At 39.5% G+C, this 22,465-nt stretch overlaps 1 protein-coding gene across 1 annotated transcript in view; it reads left to right on the top strand.

The window, feature by feature from the left end:
- Positions 1-21,255, top strand: part of RFX8 (regulatory factor X8) — a 30,930-nt gene extending 9,675 nt beyond the window's left edge. The window contains exons 5-16 of the mRNA XM_030235161.2: positions 2,384-2,434; positions 3,907-3,970; positions 5,008-5,142; positions 5,222-5,299; positions 5,820-5,933; positions 6,590-6,740; positions 7,716-7,774; positions 10,887-11,043; positions 12,561-12,655; positions 13,808-13,922; positions 17,158-17,445; positions 21,209-21,255. Coding sequence (XP_030091021.1) covers positions 2,384-2,434; positions 3,907-3,970; positions 5,008-5,142; positions 5,222-5,299; positions 5,820-5,933; positions 6,590-6,740; positions 7,716-7,774; positions 10,887-11,043; positions 12,561-12,655; positions 13,808-13,922; positions 17,158-17,445; positions 21,209-21,255 — 1,354 coding nt within the window. The remainder of the gene's footprint in view (positions 1-2,383; positions 2,435-3,906; positions 3,971-5,007; positions 5,143-5,221; positions 5,300-5,819; positions 5,934-6,589; positions 6,741-7,715; positions 7,775-10,886; positions 11,044-12,560; positions 12,656-13,807; positions 13,923-17,157; positions 17,446-21,208) is intronic.
- Positions 21,256-22,465: the final 1,210 nt, after the last annotated feature.

Genomic DNA, 22,465 nt, shown 5'->3' with positions numbered 1-22,465 from the left:
CGGATCTTGATCTTGGTTCTTAAGATAAACACCTGTCCTATTGAGAAAAGGCTGAGAGTTGGCTTTCCTCAGCCTGGAGAAGGGAAGGCTCCAGGGAGACCTTAAAGAAGCTTACAGTACCTAAAGGGAGCCAACAGGAGAGCTGGGGAAAGACTTTGTACTGAAAAAGGGTAGCTTTGATTGGATATTAGGAAGAAATTCTTTACAGTGAGGGTGGTGTGGTGCTGGGACAGGTTGCCCAGAGAAGCTGTGGATCCCCGTCCTTGGAATTGTTCAAGGCCAGGCTGGATGAGGCTCTGAGCAACCTGCTCTAGTGGAAGGTGTCCCTGCCCTTGGCAGTTGGACTGGATAATCCTTGACAGTCCCTTACAAACCAAACTACTCTATGATTCTGTAACTTTTCAGATTAAAAAAAAAAAATCAAAATATAAAGATCATATTCAGACAAAGATCATGTTTCTAGCTGCAGTAGAAAAATCTCTTAACTACAAAATTATCTTGTCTGATGCTTCCTTCATTAAAGACAATTTTAAGAAGACACTATAATGTTGAGACAAGCCAGACAGCTGAAATTAGAACAGGTTCCACTCTAAATTCAGCTACATGTCCCTTTCCCAAGCCAACATGCAGGCCCACAACACCTGGGCAGATGGGTGTCACAATTACTTCTCAGTATCTCATATAGCACAGCAGGAGAAAACAGAGAGAAAGCAATAGAAAAGCACAAAATGTAGCCAGAGAAGGATGAGTAGCACGACTCTGAAAGAAATAATTAGGTCACATACTAAAAAAGCATCTGCTTCAACCAAATAAGTGAGTTAGTTTCCATTTGTGTGGAGTTTTGTAATTTTTTTGCAATTAAGTAATGGAGGAAATAACTCGTCTTTGCTGTCCTATCAGTAGGGTTCAGTACTTTTTGAAATCACCATTAATTTTTCATGATCCAGTAAAACTGATAAAACCAGCAGTGGAAAAGTCTAGATTGTTTTTTACCTAAAAAATTGAAATTTTGACAAAGTAATTAAAACTTAATTATTCTTTTACCTGCAAAAAGAAATTGTGTTCTCATATAAGTAATCATATGTATAAACACAGCAGGGTGTATGACAAATAATGTAAATTTTTGAGAGTGTATTTGTGTGGAAATTTCCAAATCAGAGTGAAGAAGATTTATAATGTAGCATTTCAGTGCAGTCCAGTGCCAGTCTGTTGTCCAGACCCCTCTAATGGGATAACTTCTCTGGCTTGTTGCCACTTCCCTCAGGCAGAGGCTGGGGAAATCTGTTTCAGTGAAGGTGTCCTAAATAGCTACTGCGCCCTCCCATGCCTGAATGAAATCCAACATGCAGATGCTTTTTCTGTCACACCTACCAGAGAGGAAAGGGCATCCCTGAGCCCAGCTGAGAGACCACAGCATCCACCAGCCCGGGGGTTGGCAAGGAAAAGAATGGCTCCAAAACTGTGGACTCTTTGTAATTACTGCAAAGGATATTTCTTGACCATGATAGCCAGCAAGTGACATGGTGCTGGTACTGAGGAACTGGGCTTCTGAAGGATCTGACAGCCTGGGAGCTATGCTTGTGGGTGTCACAGAAATGGCAATAAGATTATGATGGTTTGCCTTTAAATACAAAGAAGGTGTTTGCATTTTGATGGTGGGTGGGACCTCGGATGTGTCAGGGTTGGAACATATCCACATAAGGGGTGATGAGGATGGTCTTACACAGCATCTGTGATTCATTTAGAAATCTTCAATGCTTTGAAGATATGTGTGCCACTGCTCTGGTGATGGTGCTATGAAAATAGTGTAAATACATGCAGCTGTAGTCAATGAGGTCTGCAAATGCGTTACAGACATGAGGGAATATGGTATTTACTGATTTGTATTACAACAGAATGTGTTCCCTCTTGGAATGGGAGCTTTGAGGACAAGCTCCCCCTAAAATGGTACCTGGTCTGGCTCAGAGTACAGCAGTGTTTAAAAAAATGTCATTGAATTCTGGTTCTGTAGGAGCTGGTTTTTTGATTCTAGTAATAGGCAAGGTTTAGACTCCTGACTGGCCAGTGAAGCAAACGTACTATTTTTTCATTAAAAAAAAATTATTTTGCTTCTAGCAAATTCTCTAATCTCTGTGTAATCTGACAGTCAACAGCATGCACATTCATCACCTTCCCTTCTTTCATTTTACTTCTTCCCATTTGCATCTCTGCTATTCTTTATTTCATCCCCATTGTTGTATTTCCCATTTTAGCTTTAGTTCCCACACCATAGCATCGCCCAAACTCTGCAAGAGAGGTGGTGAAACTCCTTGTGATTTTTTTTGTCTCCCATTTTCCCCTTCTCCCACCCACCTCCTCCTTTGTGTGTTCTGTCTTTACCCAGGCACTGCTCTCCGGGGGAAGTGAGCATCTCTGATGTGCAGCCAAGCACCAGGTGAGTCCCAGCCCCCTGTGGTAACAGTGGGAGGGCACAGAACTGTTTGTTAGTGTTCCATAGGGGTTTGCACTTAACCAGCACTGAGCTCCTGGCTGGCTGCTGGGGCACAGAGGACTCCTTGTCTGTTCTGGATGTCGCTGTGTCAGGGGAGTGGGGAGCCAGGCTGCAGGGGGAACCGAGGCACTGGGTGTGAGCCCTGCTGATACGTGTTGCCATAGTAGCAGCAGCAGAGGATACAGCTGGCCGCCTTCTCAGGGAGAGCAGGAGCTGGAAAATACTCATTAATTTTATTTCAGAGGCTTTAGAAATCTTCAGGAAGGACCTTTTTTGAAAGAAGTGTTATAAAACATCTCTACTTGCATGTGTTTGCTTTGTCCAGTCACCACTTCTAAAATGTTTGGGCAAAAGAGTCACCAGCTCTACCAAACATACTCAGCATGAATGCTGTGCCCTGTTGGGCAGCCAAAGTGGTTGTTTTGCTGGAGCACAGCCTTCATGGCACAGAGTCGAGCAGGGGGAAAGGTGGCAAGGGCCAGTCCTGTGGATGGCAGAGAGTGGTGAGGAAGCATTTTCAGCGGCTGGAGTTTACAGGAGAATAAGTTGTTACATTTTGTCCTCTGTCCCTTCAGGGCGTATGGTGGTACCCTGGTTTGTAATGCATCACAGCAGTGAAACCCAGTAGCCAGGTTCTGATTAGACAGCCTGCCATCCTTCCAGCCAGCCAAGTCCAGCAGGACCCTTGAGTTTGAAATGCTTTCATAGACAGTGAGCAGGAGTCAGCAGCAGATGGAGGCTTGACTGGAGACATCCATTTTTTGCAGCATATCCCTTTCACTAGCAACATTGCTTCTCCCTCTGCTACCATCAGCCTCAACGAAACAGGCAGGGAGAGAGCTAGGAAAAAGTACAGCAAGAAAGCAGCCTGTTGTGCCTGCTTTCAGCAACAAGCCAGTGGTCAAGCCTTTGCAGATCTAGGTAAATTCTGACTGTGAGGAACCATGGCCCACTTGAAAAGCAAATGGGAAGCAGTCAGAAACAAAATGCCATTTCAACTCAGATGTGATGATGCAGAAAATGTAATAACTGTGAAACCTATGCAGAAGGATTATAATGTTTTTGTTATTTTCATATTTGTATTAGTTATTACCATTCCAAACAAACTGCAACTAGAAATACAAACCCACGGTTCTGGTGCAAGAAGTTCAAAGACATTGCACTGTTATATGGTCAATTGTCATTAAAATGAAGGTTTCAATTTAATCTTAAAATTCAGAAGTTGGTCCTAGATTTTGTTAGAAAATCACGGGATTACCAAATGACAGGAAAGGGAGCGGGATTTGTTTCCCAAATACAATTCTCCAATCTAGTGTAGTCTATCCAGTTTGAGCTCTTTTTTTTACTAAATACAGAATGAATCAGTGAGCTTTTGAATGTTTGTTTGGTTTTTTCTGTTATTTATTTTATCACAGTAGAAGTTCCTGGAGTTCTGAAAATGCAGCTGATTACAAGAAGAATAGACAAAAAAAAGGAACAGTGAGTTTCAGATACATTAGACATAACAAAATGTCTATCTGTGTGTTTAACTACTGCTTCTATCTAATATGTTCTGATGAAATACAGCTAGCCCATCTTCCTCAAAATAATCTTGGTCTGTGTAATCTCACTACATGCTTAGTTCCCTTACTCCTATTTCATCCATTAGCTAAATATTTTTGTTGTCTTAATGTCAGCTCAAATAATTTTTTCTGCACTGAGAGCAGAAATTGTGGCTGACAGATCAGGTTTTGAATATTAGGGGAGTTAGTGGGGCACAGCCTTCCTTGCCTGAGGCCCACAGTAGCAGACCCTCATGCTGTTGAGACAGTGTCTTTCCAAGATGTCACTTCTTACTCAACGACGACAGCAGCATGCTCAGAGTTTATTGTCACGAGAAGTATTTAAGTACTAGGAAATGATTAAGAAAAAAGAGCAGAATCCCTGCCCACAGAAAAGGGCAGATGCAAAACTAACCTGTGGCAGTTCTCCCCTCAGCAAGCAGTCATGGGATGACCTGTCATGGGATGACCAGGCTTGTTGGATGTCAGCCAGCAGAGCATGAGTAACAAACTTTTGTGGACCAAAGTGAGGAAAGAATGAGAGGCTGGATGTGTGACTTGCGTCCACCGAGTGCTCGGGTGCAGTAATGAGTGCTGTGACAATGACAACCAGTGGGAAATGTTCTGTCATCCCCACGGCACAGCCAGCTATCTGCAGCCTTATGTAGAGGGTTACAAGTGTGACACGAGTGCTATAGAAAATATATATGGAAGATATGTCTAGCATTAAATATTTACTGGTTTTTAATAGAAATTCATGTTCAGTTTAGGATTTAAACATTTAGGCAGCCCTTCTTGTTTTTTTCACCCACCCCTATTTTCTAAAAAAAGACCAGCATTTCTCTAAAGAAATACATCTTATTATGAAATCATGTCCTACAACTTCAAGAAAATACTTAACACCTTTAACCAAACTGACAAAGTAATTGCAATCTTTTTTTTTTAATTGTCCAAAATAAATTCTGATGCATCAAGAGTAAGAATTTGCAGTATTATCCATCTGTCATTTATCTGAAGACTGAACAAGAGACATTTCATTACCTTTCTCCTGATTTCAACCAGTTCTTCTTTGGAGAACAAGCACAAAGTGAGACATACCCCTATGAACTGGTACGTGGAAAGTACATGGCCATAAAACAAATTAGCTCTTTTCCTGTGAGATCATTTTGTACCCTCTTTTTGGTAACAGATTGCACTGCTTGCCAATGACTACTACAACTATTGTCAAGTTATTTTACAAATGGTGAGAGAGACCAAGCTTGACAAGGTATGCTTTTTCTTTAATAACATTTACTCTGACAACAGCAAACAACTGTAAGGGCAAAATTGTGTCTGTGTATATTAATTACTTGATGGTTTCAGCCAAGGTAGATGATGATTTATGGACAAAAGGATTCAGTCAAGTTATTTTAAAACTCTGAGTGAACACAACATGCTCAAAGAATCTGAGTTTGTATGTATATCCTGAGCCCTCCTGGTGCACCAATAAGTCTGAGCTGAGCACATTACAATAGCCATGGATACATATCTTTTAAAACATCCTCATATCCATGGCACAATTCATTGTTTCTTTCCTCTTTGTACACTGCCTGGTGAGGTTCAGCTTGTTGCTGCTTCCCCAGCACTTTTCTACTTACACTGGAGGCCAGCCAGGATGGGCCCAGGCAAAGAGCCCATCTCCATGGTCATTCCATTGCTTCTGTGTCTGTGTGTTGTCTTACTGAATGATACTTCACATTCCACAAGTGTAAAATCAGTGAAAATTCATCAAGGGCTTTGTGTGACAGGTGGAAGATTGTATCATGTCATTCTGGACATCTCTGCAGCCTGAAAGAATAGAACTGATGTGCCTGCCAGATGTGTGCCAGCTGTTAAAAAGCTATGATAGGTATCTATTCAAGGTACTTGCACACACATTTCCTCGTTGTAGTTATGCTATTATGTTTTTGTGTCTTTTTGGTAGCTCTAAGGAGAAGGGCCCTCTCTTTCTTTTGTGCTGTACAATGGGATTTTTGTTTATTCCTCAACTCTTATCTTTCTGCTTCTTCTGAGACAGCCCAGTATGGGTTTTGGTTTTGAAAGGAGACAGTAGAATTTGGGATGGCTTTCATTTTTCTCTTATATATTAATTTGACAGTTCCTAATATCAGTGGAGTGGGCTGTTATAAATGTGATCTGTGGTTCTGGCATGAGGTTATGTGACTGAAATTTCAACTGATGATGATTTTCTAGATTATGAGAGTTACTTTTCCTTTGAGAACACTACTGCATTTCTCAGTAACCTTCCACACAGAAATATGCAGTTTTCTGGTAAAAATAATTTGCTTCTTACTTCCAGCAGGTCATTAAGTATTGTCTAGAAATTAATTAAGGTAGCAACGTTTACTCTTAGGATCTTTGTCCTTCACTTAAAAGTTAGCTTAGCTCTTGCTTGATTGAAAGAAAAAAATGTGTTTCTTTACACTTACATTTAAATTATCAATATAATTTTATTTCATGCTGCTGTAAATATCTGTGGTACACCAGTCAAGTGCAGCAGCATGAATTTGTATTCTAGGAATTGGAGAATATCCTACTTCCTGACTTCCTGGAGGAGGTGCCTGCACAACACATAGACTCAATCAGATCATTCAGTGAAAATGTTAAATGCTGGATGCTTAATCCGTTGGGAGGTTTTCCATTACTGCTCCAAACATCCAAGTCTAATGGTAGGTTTGAGTAGGAGAGATATTTTCAAAAATTGTCTTTGGTTAAACTGCAGAGAAGATTGTATTACAAAACTCTTAAGTTATTTTAAAATAATTTAGCTGATGTAACAGTGATAGTAGCAACAATTAGAGTTAGTTGGGATACAGTTAAAAATAAATGTCCTGCATAATGTGTGAGAACAAACTTAAGCCAAAAGTATTCCCAATTCATGGTAAATTGAAATGTACTTAAATCCTTTTACAGATCTGTCTCTTGCTGTGATTGCTTTGGCTGTGTAGATGACCAATAATATGCAGAATGCCCTCTGAAACTCAGATATTGTTGTGTCTCTTTCTCTTACAAGTGGCTCTATGCTGATAAATTAACTAATGGCTGTAGCAGTCCAATATAAAAGGAAAACATAGGGAAAATATGACTGATATTAGAAGACAATTGGAAAAAATCTGTTCCCTACAAAGCTGTGGTATATGTGTGTGCTCATAAATATCTACACACATACACATATTTATACCTAAAACATTGTGTTGCTCAGTTGATCACTGAGAGAAGACCAACTCCACAGAGGTAAAGCAGGGCTGCTGTGTAGGCAAAAGTTTGTGTTAGGATTCATATGCTCAGTGTTGCAGACAGACTTAATTTTGGCATTTCTTACATTAGAATGCTTGACAGAGCATTAATTAGGAAGTATTAAATGAAGATAAGCTAATATTGAAAGACTTCTTCCTGCACATCAGGGATTAATAGATTCACAGTGAAGGAAGTAAGGTGAGCTGGGCAGCTTCTCCTTGCAAGTTTTGACTGCAAGTGTCCCCAGCCCATCCCATAATGCTGGCTCAGTGCCCCTGCTGTGGCCTCCATCACCCTCCAAATCTCCCCCAGGGAACTACTTTCTAACTTAAAATATGTCTTCATTAATGTATTTCAGACTGTAAAATATTAATGATGTGAAACATCTGCCTCTTCTTCTTTAACAGAAGCTAAAGAGTTTGTAAAAAGGCTCAGGAGACAGACAGACCTTTGCAACATGGTCAAGGTATGTTCCAGAATTCATGAAAAAAAAAAGAGCCAGGAATCTCATTCCTGTGAGCTGTTTGCACTGGTTTTGACAGGTTCCATTGGAGAACAAGCGCAGCTTCATGGATGTTCTTAACTGTACACCGACCATGTCATGCTCACACTCCTACCCATCTCTTCCCTCTCTGTTAAGCATGCTGAGGGGACATTTTCCTCACTGGATTCTTTTGAAAGCCTCTGAGATGTAGTTGATGGTAGCCCATGGAGAGGAGAACACAGTAGTTGGAAGGGTCAGATGACAGTTTCCAGTATCTTTGCCCATCCATGCCAGAGTCAGTCAAGAGCACATGCTGGAGCATGCCTTCCATTGATGCCCTTGGAACCTCCCAAATCCTTGGGTTTTGAGGTGGTCTGTCAGAAAAAGGAAGGTCACAAATAGGGAAGAAAGGAAAAGAGAGCAGGGGATATATTCTCTCCTTCAAACATGTACAAAATTTTCCCAACATGTCCTCTGATTTGAATCATTACTGAGGTGGAAGAAGGGAAGCAAGGAGAAAACAAGTCAGGGAGGAAGGGAGGGATGGGAGAAACTGCAGCTTCTTGGACCATTAAATGTAGCTTTTCTTTATGGTAAAACTTCATCACCAGCAGCACACAAAACACTCCCTCCTCTTACTTAAAAAAAAAAGGTAAAAAATAAGAAGCACAGAAATGCATAAGGGCACCTACCCACACAAAAAGTTGACTTCCATGAAGTACTGAGATCTCATAGTTTCCACTAACTGCAGCAGTCCCTGGAGATACTAATACCTGAAAATCTCAGCTTTATGTGCTTCTAAACAGGTCTTCTTATGCATTGAAGAGCATGATCCAGCAAGATCATGAGTGTCACCTATTCCCAAACATTTGCATTTCATTTGCATACTTCAAATCATCCTTCTTGTTTTCAAGCCATGGTGTCAAAGGGCTGGTTGTGGCTCTTTCAGTCTTCCCTCCCTATTCTTAATGTATGGAAAAGCTGCAGAGTCAAAACTGGATTTACACCCTCAAGATTTAGGGCAAGAGAATTTGAGCGATTGGGGGGAATTCTCTAGGACAAGGGTGCTCTACATCCCTTTTATACTGTTTAACTCACACAAATTGAACACAGAAGACCAGAGAATCAGGGTTGAATTTATACTTCTAGCTCTCACAAGAAAAAGTTGTTTGTACCTTCTTTAGAGCCTCTTCAAAACACAAGGGAAAAGTAAAGGAGTTTCCCTGTACTTGACATTTTGGGGTAGTGAGTTCCAAGGTTTAATTATTTGTTGTATGAAAAAATACTTTCTTTCATTATTTTAAAATTTCTACCCTTCTTCAAGCAATGCTTCCCACAAACCTGCATCACATCCTGCCTCAGTTATTTTTCTCTGAAGGTCATCTCATCTTCTCACACAGGAGTAATTTGATATTTCTAATCAACCTTCTCAGTTTTCTGTATAAAATGCATCTGGAATTTCAATTAAAGACTGATGGTCAGAGCAGGCAACAGTGCTCCTGATGAGAAGTGCTACAGAGGCACTGTGCAGCTGCAACCTCTGATCGCTGTAACCACATCATTCCTTGTAGAGCACTTCACAATAATTCAGCCATCTGGTGAGAAAGTAAGAGCAATTTTGGCAGGGTCGACATTCAAAAAAAAAGGTAACTTTCCCATCATGTGCAGATAAAGCAGGCTGACAGCTGCTACTACCTGGACATGTAGAAATAATTAGAGCATAAAAAGGTGCAAATTCCCTGTGAGAAAAGCATGTGAATGTGATGCTTGTCATTTTCTGGGGCTAATTCCTGCCTCTGGTAAGTTGTATTTGAATGTTGAGAGGGCTGGCTCTCAGTCAATTTGGAGAATCATGTTTAGTATAGTGAAATCCAGTGGCTGAAGGGATCAGTACAAAGTGTTGGAGTCAGGTATCAGCAGCCTACTGAAGGTGCTGCCCTGGCAGTTCCCAGCCTTTGGGTCATGAATTCTTTTTGCAGGCTCTTTTTCTGTCCCTGAAAGCTCCAAGTCAAATAAGAAGAATGCCTTTGTCTTTAACTTTTATGAAGGAGATTGCTAAGTGAGAATCAGATTGAGTTTGGTATTTTAAAAAAGCTAGGAGAGTGATGAAAAATAGCTGTATTGATAATTTTTGCAAAGAAATGGTCAGCTGCATTCGTTGCTGCTTGTGGGGTCATGTTAAGCTCCTAGTGGATGGGATTTGTTAAAACATGTATGAATCCTGGAGTTTTCTGGAATTTTACAAAACATATTTTTCCTCTGAAAAGCCCAACTGGACAAGGGTTATTCACAGAAAAGCCTGAAGCCCAAAAAAGGCTTTAGGATCCTATTGATTTCAGTATGAAAAACTAAATAATAATATAATATTTGTTAACTAAATTAATGGATTCAGATTTAGTTTCCTTGACTGTTTTCATTGTTTCACCAAGAATCTTAAGGAATATTGTGTGATATTAGCAACTAACTAAAAAAGTAAAGAGATTATGATAAATGTTAGCCTGAAAATTGTTTGCAATATCTCTGTAATACTTTTTGAGACAAATACGAAGACAGATTCATTCACAAATGATTCATAAGCAGATAAATGGGATAAAATACCAACTAATACTGTTTTAACTAATACCGTATTTCTAATGTTATTTTTACTCTCTCAAAGGCTTGAGCAATTTGAGAAAACTTGCAACAATTAAATTGCAACACAAATTAAGGACAGACAACACTGAAGGAAAGTAATCCCTGATACACCATTCCATGCTTTAAACAAAATGTCATTATTTAGTGTAATTATAATAACTCTAGGCAAAGCCAATTGCCCAGGCAATTGCCCAGATAATTCAAATATGTTAGTCTTGTCTGCTCCATCACAGACAACACAGAGCATCATTGAAAAGGACATCTCCCAGAACAAAACTCTCTTGAAGACAACTTCAGATTTATCTCCTTTGATCCTATACCCCCCATACCCCCAGTTTGGAGTTGGTCATATGAAGTCTAGTATTGAATAAGGGAAGCTTTCCTTTTTCAATTCCTTTATTTGGCTGAGTTAAGGGCTTGAGAAAATGAAAGGCATTAACTGTTTTTTTATTCTGTCCAGACAGTAAGGGCACTCTTGAACAACAACAGCACAGTCACTGTTCTGCGATCAGGCTTGCATGCCATCTTCAATGAGAAATCTCTGGATGTGACCAAAGACCTCTTTCAAGAGAAGTTTAGGAATCCAAAGAAGCGGCAGAAAAACATACAATTGAAATGTAATTAATTGTTGCTATTTATTGTCTTTCCTCTTAAGCACTAGGTTGTCATTGTTAAAGGTCCAGCATTTCCTCTTGTTTATTCATGACATCTGCCTTACTGGGAATTACACTCTTCCTGTAACCTGAAGGGCTAGAAAATAGGCAGTAAAATTGAGAATCAAGCATGAGGTAATATCCTCCTAACTTTAAACTATAAGAGTTAAAGGCTTTTGGTTCTGACTCTCTTAAAGTTTTTTCTGACAGCAGGAGTGGGGTTTGTGTTACTGAATTATGTATTTCCTAGAAGAAGGTTGACAAGCAAGGATATTTTTTCATGGTTTCTTTTGACAGGAAAGATATTTTCAATCATTGCACATTCCTCTGTTATTACCTGAAGCACACAAAATCATTTCTTGTGGCCAGATTTTAAAAAACTGTATGCTGAACTGGACAAGGCCTTTTAGTTTTGGTGTCCTTTTGCTGTATTGTGGCCTGTGGGACCAATGTTGTGCTGTAAACAATAAAATACACAGTTTGTGTGCAGCTGTGACATAATGATTTGACAGATTAATGAAAAGGAATAGAACAGCAACCTAATTTTTAGATTTATAGTCTGCCATTAAAAATATTAGGAAGATACAGGCAAGTTGGACTAGGCTGTGCACAGAATGAACCGGGGGAACCTCAGCTCTTTGTTCCTGGTCCATCACTGACTCATGCACTGACAAGGGATTGGTCACAGACTTTCTGTGACTGCTTTCAGTAGGAGTAATAACTTGCCTGCTTCACAGAACCATCAGGAGAACCTGATGGTTCAATAATATATATATTTCAATAATATATATATATACATACTAATTACATTTTCTGTTGTCTTATCAATTTTCTTAGTCGTCCTGAGGTGGTTTTATGGAATTCTCTGTTTTCATTGCTTTTCCAAACTGTCATCTATAACAAGCAAGGTTTCACTGAACTTATCCATATGCTTTCTTGAAGGAAGAGGTCTCAGTTAGACGGGTATAAATTCAGGGAAGTGTAATTTACCTTTTGGCATTGGGTGGTAGGTGCCAAAATTTTGGGGGAACAATTGCTCTGATATGTGGCAGCACTATTCATATTTCTGTTGGTCTACAGAATATTCTGCATTTCTGCTTTGTATTAAATTTTTCCCCCCTTCAATAGCGAGACCAAGATATTTTTTCTCAATCACATAAAATCTCAGATAAATAAGTTAGTATTGCCTCTAACCAAATTCCAGCTTTCTCACTGGAACTGCTTTTTTCTTGCCACCTTTGCCATGATGACTAGGTCAGTGCAGTTAAGCTGGAAATGGAAATACATATGAATGTTGACTGATTTCAAAGTGGGGTACTATTCCTCACTAAAGAAATGGTATATTAATCAAAATGCTAGAAACAGATGTCTTAATCTATTTTAAGGTAAAGATAAAAGAAAAAAAAAGCTTAAAACTGCAGAAACAAACCAAAAGGCAGACAAATCACTTCAAGTAATGATCTCCCTTCTGTATTTCACAGGTTTGAAGAACTTCATTTCTTCACTGACATCTTCCACAGATATTCGGGATCTCCTGAGCTGTTTGTCTTCAGATCTCCAGACTTTTGTTATTAAGGTATAAAATTAATAATTTCAGCATAGAAGGAGTGATCACATCATTTGCCCTGCTCCATGCTGACTGTCACTAGTCTGCAGGAGGTACATTGCACGCTAACAACCTGACCAGACTGCAGATTTGCATAAATACAATTTATGCATGCTGTGGAAAAGGGGAGAATTAATTGACATACAAAAATTCCATCTGTGCAAACAACTGCAAGCATATTTCTGTGCCCATATCCACTTTAGTGGTTTCAGTATCTGCTCTGATTTCATATACACGTATCATCATGGCCCCTAATAAACCAAAATTCAGAAGTAATATGCTGGTATAAATGAAGAACACTTCATGGTTCCTTACATCCTTGTTTCACCAAGCTGTTGACTTTTAGCAAGTACTAAGAACTTCTAGTAGAAAGTCCCTAGCTCTTGTGAAAGATTCAAGTGTGACCATCCTCACACATGCACCTTTCAATAGATTGCCAGCTCTTCCACCCCTCTACCTTCACTGACTCACAATTTGTGTCACCATGTTGGTACTGCTGCATTTGGTTGGTTACCACAACATTAACTTGGGTTTGGGTGGTACTTAGTGTTTGGGGCTTTTTCTCCTTTCTGAAAAGGCAGAGTAAACTGTGTTTCCTTGGCTTAATTATTTACTCTTTTTTTTTTTTTTTTCTTTTTAAATAAAGAATAGTACTTTGCAATTCTGTATTGCCTCCATCTTACATAAGCCTCAACTACATGATGGGATGGTATAGAGAAGATGGAGTGGGACTTTTCCAGGGGGTTCACAGTTATAGGCCATAAAGCAATAGACACAAGTTGCAGCAAAGAAAATTTCCAATAGATACAAAGACAAAAAATTACCATTAGAACAGTTAAGCATAGGAAGAGGTTACCTGGAAGGTCTGTAGAATTTTATCCAGGAGATATTCAGAACTTGGCTGGACAAGGCCTGAACTAAGCTGGCCATGCTTTGGACATCAGAATAGGTAATATCCAAAGATGTCTTTCAACCTAAGACATTTTAGGATTCTAATAGAAAAAAATACTTGTTGCTTTCTTCACCTTTGTATGCAGTTTGTACAGGGAAAATGGTCTGACACACAGAAAAGAATTCTTTTAAGCAACTTTATCATGAACCAATTTTTTTCTTTATCTGCAGCCGAGCAAGAGTAAAGAGGCATTTAAAGAGCAGGCATCAGATTTCATGTTGAAATGGAACCTCCTACTGAGCAATGTAGGCAAGATTCTGACCATCAACAGGACAGACAGTTTTGGTAAATAGGATCTTTGTGACTCCAATTTGATATGCCCCATTTTGACCTGAGATGGAAGAGGAAACAGATCCAAAAGTACCTAAAGGGGGCAATGAGGGCTGGTGATGTAATGACAGGACAATTGGGGAATGGCTTCAAACTGAAAAAGAGCAGGTATGGACTGGATATTAGGAAGGAATTCTTTACTGTGAGGGTGGTGAGGCATTAGAACAGGTTGCCCAGAGAAGCTGTGGATGCCTCATCACTGGAAGTGTTCAAGGCCAGGTTGGATGGGGCTTTGAGCAACCTCTGGAAAGTGCATGGCCGGGGGTTGGCACTAGATGGTCTCTAAGGTCCCTGCCAGTCCAAACTGCTCTGCATTTCTGTGATTCTATGATTTTAACTGACATGAATGCATGCAACATTTAACAGAGGCATCTCTTCTCCTACTCCTTTCCTTTTATCACCATTCTCCTGGTGATGTGGCTAGACAAGTCAGGGAAATGAAATGATTAGGTTTTGACCAAACCGGTTCTCTGGGCAAAACTCTAGGATGAGCATAAGAGAGGAGAGTAGGAGCATGCAGCTGTAGATGGCAGGAAAGCTGGGACTCCCTCTTTTGGCAGAAGTTGTACTTTGTGGGAAAACAGGGAAGAGCAGCCTGAGGTGAGAGCCTCTGCTTTCCCTCCGTACAAGAGCTGCACACCACAGCAAAATGCTTTGCTGGAGATCTGGGGCCACTAATATTCCAAACCATAAGCATTCCAGACATCTCAAGTGATAGCTCTGAGTCCTCCAGGTTCTTTCTGTGTAATACAGCCAGAGCAGAGCCACTGCAATAACTAGTTGCCAAAAAATCAGCTAGTTCTCTGACAAGAGATATATCCTTGTCTTACTTAATGTCTTACAGTGACCTAAGTTCTTGCTTAGCCAGCAGCACACCTGTTGAAGGTGTTGAACTGACTGAAAAGTAGCCTGAAAATAGCCTAAAAAATGGACTGAAAATTAGCTGGGTTTTTTTTCTTTCCATCTTAGGGGTCTAAGGCACTTAAGGCTCTGAGCTGTCAAACATCAAATCCATCATACACCAGTGCAAGGTGGGAGAAGGGAAGGAGCTGTGAGTTGTGTTCACTCAAAGAAGCTTGAAGTGATACAAACATGTCTTAAATCAGTCCAATCTCTACCCTAAGTGCCTTTCTCTTCACTTGTAACACCTTGCAAAGGTGCCATTTCTGCAGAAATGGACTGTCTCCTGTGAGTTGTCTCCTGTGAAGTTGCATCTAATCCCAAACTGTATTAACTGCCTTCTAGATTTTCAAAGGAGCACCTTCATATTTTTAACTCTTCTGTTGGATGCAACTTCATACAAATAGCCAAAGTAAATCCCATTATTTTCTTTGAAATGCCCCTTCAAAACCATGCTTTCATGTGTTTGCTATAAATACCTAACAAAGGGGTATGTCAAAGTTGTTGCCTTTTGTGTTCTTCAGTAGTCTTCTCCCATTAATGCCTGTGCTTGTGCATGTATGAACACACTCTTCTTCTGCATCAAGCTGCTGCCTTTTGCTTTCTGTGTACTTGTAAACTGTCTGGAGCAGGATCAGAGTTTTGTTCTGTGTCTGCAGGGAACATAACACAGTAGGGTTCCTCGTCCATCAGCTGCTGCATTACAGTAAAATAATCAGTCCTTTCTCCAGAGGAGTTCTGCACAAAACTCTCCAATGTTCTATGCAGTATTTTTGGCAATGAATAAATTGAGAATGCATTCCAAGAACTGCACTGGAAGTATAATGTTTATTGAAATCCCCTATGACAATGAAATCCTCTTCTCTCCTTCCACCACAAGAAGAGTTTAATGAATTGCCTTCCCCTCCCTGTTCTGCAGTTGTGTTGATGGATGGGATGGATGGGATACAATGGATGGAGCACATCTCTTGGTCTGCTGAAACTTCGTTAAACTAATTACAAATTACATTTTCACCCATTTTATGACAGTTTTCCTACTATACTTCAATAACACTAAAATTGAATTTATTTCAAATATGAGAGGGTTAAAAATATTTTGCCATGATACTTCAATAATGTGGTCATTATTATCTTTCTTTACTCCTTAAGATGTTGTATTTGATCTATCAATGTCCCCCCCCCTTTTTTTTTTTTTTTTTGCATGTTTCTATTCCTTTAGGACACTGAATTATAGCAGACAGGCTGAAGCAGTTCTGTTAACAAGCCATCTGGTGTAAAAGTTCTGTACTTGGGAACATTGCTTTCCAGAAATGTCTTAAATCTCAGCATTTCTTCAAAATATGAACTATGTAGCATCCACACTGAGAAAACACAATTACCTGGGGAAATGTGTGTCATGTTAATCCATAACCAAAACAAATCTTACTTCTGACTTGACCCCTTGCCTTCTAGCTTGCCACATCCAGCAGACATAATACACTGGCATACTCACACCTCCCAATTTAGGATTGACTTTCACCCTTTTCCAGCACAGCCCCCACTTGGGTGATGCCCAAGGGAGATCAGAGGAGCCCTGTTAGAAACACTCTTGAACTACTATTAACAAATCAATATAGTTTCAACTCCAACTGTAAAAATCCCTTTCCTTGCTCCATAGGTAAACAAGCACTTCCTCCTACTTTCCTAGTTTAAAGATCCTCAAAAGGATGAACAGCAGAGCAGCAGCTTCTTAGACACATATAACATCAAAAGAGAGCATTTTTCATTTTTAAAGCTCTGTAAACTGTGGTCATTAATATAAATTGTTATGTGTCCTTGTTGATGTCCATATAAACTAGTTTGTGGGATGCAGAGCTTAATGAATTCCTACACAGATTTATGGTATGGAAGATCTACTTTTTACTGTAAGGGCTTTCAACCAAGGTGTGATTCAAAAGCCAATGGCTTCAGTGAGTCTTTCTTGGCTTTTATCACTTATGGTCCAAGCTGCAAGGTGGGCCATTTAATGTCATAGATACAACACACACAGATGTCTGTAGGAGGTTTTGCTTGGGAAGAGGTGGAATGATTTATCTGTCTGAGGGGAGACGGGGATAAGATGTGGCTATTGATAAGCCTTGTCATAGAAGTGAGTGGGGAGGAGGAACTTGAACAGGAAAGTGAAGTAAGTACTGTTTGAGGAGTTCTAGTCCATTACTTTGTCTAGCCTATTACTATAATGAAAGAACACATCATAAACATATGCAAATGAAGAGGTTGTCATAATTATCTTTGCTTTTTTTTAACCTAGGATCCTGGCTTTTGTTGAATATGCTACTTGTAGATTTTGCGGCTCACATTTTCCAGTCCTATATAGAAGAGGAGAAGGAAGAAGGAAATGCCTTGGTTGCAAAGCAAAATGAGGTCCCTGTTCTGTGTGTTTACGAGCCCAGCCATCTCTCAGCCTGTTTTGCTGAGGAGGAGCCTCAGGCCAATGCTCCACAGACAGCTCTTGTGATGCAGAACCAGAATAACTTCGGATTAAGCAATGCTTTCCAGAGTTCTGAGTTGTTTGGTGAACACGGCCACTGTCAGCAAGGTGAAATTCACATTAACTTAAAAGAAAATGATGGGGAAAATGTTATAATTTGGGCAAATTAGGACAGATTGGGAGGTGTGTGGCTGACTGGGGTATTTTCTGCATGTAAAGTAGAACTAATGAAATCCAGGTTTGCACGGAGCTGTGTCAAATGTCACTGAAACCTCAACTCACGAAGCATCCTCCACATCCTGCCCCCACTCCACAATGATATCATTGGATTGTAAACTCAACATCACCCACCTCCCCAGCACCACAGGTTACTTACATTCTTTCCTTAGGTTTGCAGCAAACATCAGGAGCTCCTTCTGATTCCCCAAATGTTGTCTAAGGAAGAGCAGTGCTGTTCTGGTGGGCTGGAGCAGGCCATGGGCTAGGTGACAGACTGCATGTGTTTATCAATCAAAAAAGAGAAGGCACAGTGTGGTCTTTCCTCACTTTTGGAAGCACTGAGAGGCTCTCTTCCCTCCAATTAGAAGTTACTTTTATCAAAAGATATGAAATATCTTCAGAAATATGAAATCCTTGATTTTCTTGTAGTCAGTCCAATGCTCCAAACTTATTAGCATAAGGTGTGACATACAGGTAGAAATCAAGATAGACTCCAAGTCTTCTAGAATACAAGGCTAAAATACAAGAACACATGGGAATATGGATCAAAACTCTGTGGTTAATGCAAGTGATGAATTAGACATTCAGCTGTTTTCCTATTTCTCTTCCATGCAGTAAGAGCAGAGAACATTGTGTTTTTCAGAAAACTATGAAAGAAAAATGTTAATGGCCCAAACTCACAGAGAAAATTAGGTGTTTGGGGTGACACTACTATAGTTATTTTATTCCCAAGCGGTATTCATTTTCCATACACTAGCACAGGAGTGGAAATTGACTGTTTTAAAAAATCTTTATTAATTACAGGGCCCTGTAAGGGACCCAAATTTTTTTAAAGTATGCTAAGACTAGCTCAGCAAAGAAAATTGGAGGGGAGAAAGCAGTCACACAGAGGACAAACCAAGAATGATTTATACGTGTGATGAGCATGTTTGACAGCTTTTCTTATTTTTCAAATGTAAAATAAAGACCATCCTGCCATACCACCTTTATGTCAAAATGTAAACTGTGCTGGGTGCTGACAATTTGCAAGAGAGCTCTAAATCAGTGATGGTCAGAAATGAGGAAATGAACCACCAGAAATTTTATTCAGTACTTGACCATTTCCTGTGCTCTTCACTGTGCTGCCTTTTGTATGTCCCATGCCCATTGCAATGCTTTTTGCAGAGGTCATCAGACAAGGGCTTGACCCAGGTTTGGCCTTTGGAAGTGATGTGCTTATAAATATGTATTTGAATATGTTTTGAATTTTTGTACCTGATCACAAGAACAGAGCAAGGCTGATTAGAGAGAGGGATGAGGAATCATCCCTTTCAGAATAAGAGGGGAAGAGTCTAAACTGTGAAATGAGGAGTATGAGGACTTGGGAGAAGGTGTGGATGAGGGAAGAACACAGTGAATGACTGAGAAAGTGTAGAAGTTTAGACATCAAATAACCCAAGAGATGATGGATTCTACCAGTCCATGTGCAAGATGCTATAACTGGGATGAAAAAGATATTCTAGCAAGTACTTGTTGTGATTCAAGTGCTTACAGTTTGTGATGGAGTCAAAAAACTTGAACCTGGAGCTCAAAAGAGTTCAGGAGCTGTGAGAGAGTGAGTGATCACTTTTGCCTTCTCATGTTCTTCAGATGGATGGTGCTCCTACCTTGAGCTTTGCAGATTCTTTCTTTTGTATATCCACACTGATGCCATGGGTTGCTGAAAAGCAGAGCTGCAAAAGCATCTCTATCACCCACTGCTTTGTTTGTATTGTCATCTCTGTAGTTCCTCTGACAAGATTACCATTGCATGAGGATGTTTGTTCTGTGACTTTTGATCACCAAAAATCATCATCATGCTTCCAAGGACCCATCTGTCCCTGCTCTTGACTAATCCCCCTCTGGCCACAGCCCATTCTATTGGGTATCTCAGCAGCCATAGCAGAGTCCACCAGCCACACTGCTGTTTCCTGGACCACATTTCTGCTGCCTGACATATTGCTCAGGTTTATTTCATAATTTTTGCTTTTAATTCCTTCACCTTAGGCAGGCTTGGTAGCTTTCTGTAACCCAGAGCTTTTCATCAGTTCCCATCCTCCACTCCATCCATTGCCAGCATCACCCAACCTCCGTAGTTTTTAATCCTGCTCCACAAGTCATTTCTATGCCTTCTCTACAGCCTGTTATGCTGTGGAAAAAAAAATCTCTTCATCACACCTCCCCACTCAGCTCATTGAAATTAGTGCTAACCACTTGGTCTTGCTACAAAACCCTGGAAAAATATGAGGGAAGACTGGTAACACGAATCAGAAAAGAATCTCCCTGGTATCAGCAGCACCAATATGTGTGGCTTAGCAGATCCTTTCCTGATCTTTTAGTTGTCACCTTTATTCTTCCTCTTCCTTCTCCATCTGTTTCTAGTCTTCCATTCCTAGTTGATGCTGAATATAAATTAGACTCCTCAGCAGGGAGACTATCTTTTCCCATTTATTATGAACAGCGCAGTACATTTATGAATCTTATCTTTAAATATAGTTTAAATGATTAATACATAGAATTAATAAATAGAGTTAATACTTTTGCAAACAGAATACATTCCAGGTTGGTGGGATCTCCCAGGGAAAACACTGGTTTCATATGAATAAAAACGTAGCGGGCAGGGGGCAAGATAGTAGAAGATTGGTACACACTGTCTTAGCAGGGAAGTGTGGCAGATGAAATGTTATAGAGCCAAACACACCTAGTATGAACTCAAAATTGATGAAACTGGTGGCAGTAACAGAGATGCTCTGAACAAGCCATAATCTATAAAAGTGCAGTTCAGAAAGAATTGGTCAGATCTTTATTCCTTATCACGGAGCTTGCAGTTGCTTTCTCTCAGCATGAATAGCATTTTTTTTTTCATCTAGAAAATCTCATTCTAGGTTTCTGCTTTTTTTTCACTTGTTACAAATTAAAATCCTATTAAGCAGCACACCTGCAGTGGGTTCATCTGCAGAGCACTGTGCTGTAGCTTTTAATCCAATTCCACACCTTCCTAACATACAATATACTGCAAATCAGGGCACGAAGATACTGAGGGTATGCTATTCCTAGCTCTGTTGGCAGAGAGCAAATCAAACACTTTGGTTTGTTAAAAAGGGAGAAAAAAATAGGACATAGTTAACTACTTGACTTGTAGGAATGGTAAGTGTTCATCTGAGTGGTCTGTATAAACCAGGATACAGAGATCAAGTGAAATCATTAACTAAAATGATCAAAAAAGGAGAGCAGAAACATGACCCTGCTTGAATTCGGTGTCAAAACTTCTGCTGACTTTAAGAAAGCCAGAATTTCAGCATGAAAAAGCAGTCCCCATCAGGAGAGAGGCTGAGACTGTGTGTCAGCTGTAAGCCCTTCTATTCATTTTCAAAACAAATAAAGTATGAGAAGTGTGAATGATGTATTCAAAGGGGATATGCCCTTCTGTCAGACCTTTGCCATCTATGATGAACCCCAATGTGTGCTTCCTCTTGTTGGGTTTATTTGATGTAAAATAAGGCTGGATATCTATAAAATACCACAGGTTCAGCAAGTAAGAATAGGGAAGACTTTTTTGTTCAATGAAGGGAGAAACAAATGATTTACAATTCCTACAGTCAAAACATTTCCATGTTTCTTTTCTAATTTTCAGCACATCCAGATAATTTAGGAAGAGAAAATTATTATATCATGTACTAAGTTGGATCTTCAAGTTGGAAAGGAAACATTTCTTACTCAAAAAGATGAAATTATATTTCTTTGCCTCCAATGAACAGCAAATCTTCAGAGAAAAGCATCCTGGCTGTAGCATTCTATATGATATGTCATTCTTACTTTTTGATAAAAGTTTAAGAAATACTGTTTTCATTCTCTTACACTAAAGAGCTTTCTTTTTTTTTTTTTTTAATAAGAAATGCAAAACTGGGCTAGCAATGCAATTATTTTAAATGGTCATGTGATTTGATTTGTATTATTTGAATAAATCTTCAGAAGATAAAGGTGAAGTACTCGTGGCTTGGTTTTATGTATTTCTTGTATATTTCTGTTGTCAGTAAAGCTGAAGACCTACCTGAGGTAATCATGGTAAATTATCTGGAAACTACAGCATAAATGAATGACTCTGTGTTAATGTTGCTTTGTGTCTACATGTTTAATTTAAAAATTTATATTTATTGAACATAAAACCTAGCACTAATTCCTGTCTTTAGAAATTCCTGTTTTGTTTACCATTTCTGCAGGATACGAGAGTCAGTATCTCACATATAATTCTATTAACCAAAATAAAATAGGCTGTATATAATGTTACTATTTTACTATGTTCAAAACTAGGTTGTTTGGGCTTGCTCTGTAAGTAGAGTACAATCAAAGACATTTATAAAGAGAAACCCTGGCATAAATTCATAGAAAATTGTAAATACAAATGATGAGATTTATATCTTGCATGCATCAGGTTGTGTGAGGAAATTCCCTGAAACACCATACCATGGAAATGGGGGTTTAGCTATTTTTGAAGAGCATGCCTGCAGTGAGTTGTCTGTGCCTGGCTGCTATTTCAAGAAGGGACAACTGCTTCAATATTTTAAGAAGGGACGCGCCCTGAATCAGAGAAAAGCACTTGTCAGGAGCTTGGGAAGCTTTCACTCATTTTGGGTTTGGAAATTTGCATTGATTTTCCGCTTGCATCTCCATTCCTCTGTCTCAGCTCAAGCTCTGAAGTGGGAATCAATTTTCAAAAGTGTGGTATTGCAGCAGATGTAGACAGGGCCATGTGCTAAAGGAAAAGGTAGTCATGTATTCAACTCTGTAGAAAAGATTAAGAGTTTGGTGCCAAAATTGTATTTTCTTGGGAAGTATCTTTACAATCAGAAAAAAATATTAGGGTCTTAAGGCCCATTATATCCATTTACAC

The sequence above is a fragment of the Serinus canaria genome, chromosome 1 (genome assembly GCF_022539315.1).
Source record: "Serinus canaria isolate serCan28SL12 chromosome 1, serCan2020, whole genome shotgun sequence".
Classification (NCBI taxonomy): Eukaryota; Metazoa; Chordata; class Aves; order Passeriformes; family Fringillidae; genus Serinus; species Serinus canaria.
This window is presented reverse-complemented; position numbering and strand designations above follow the sequence as displayed.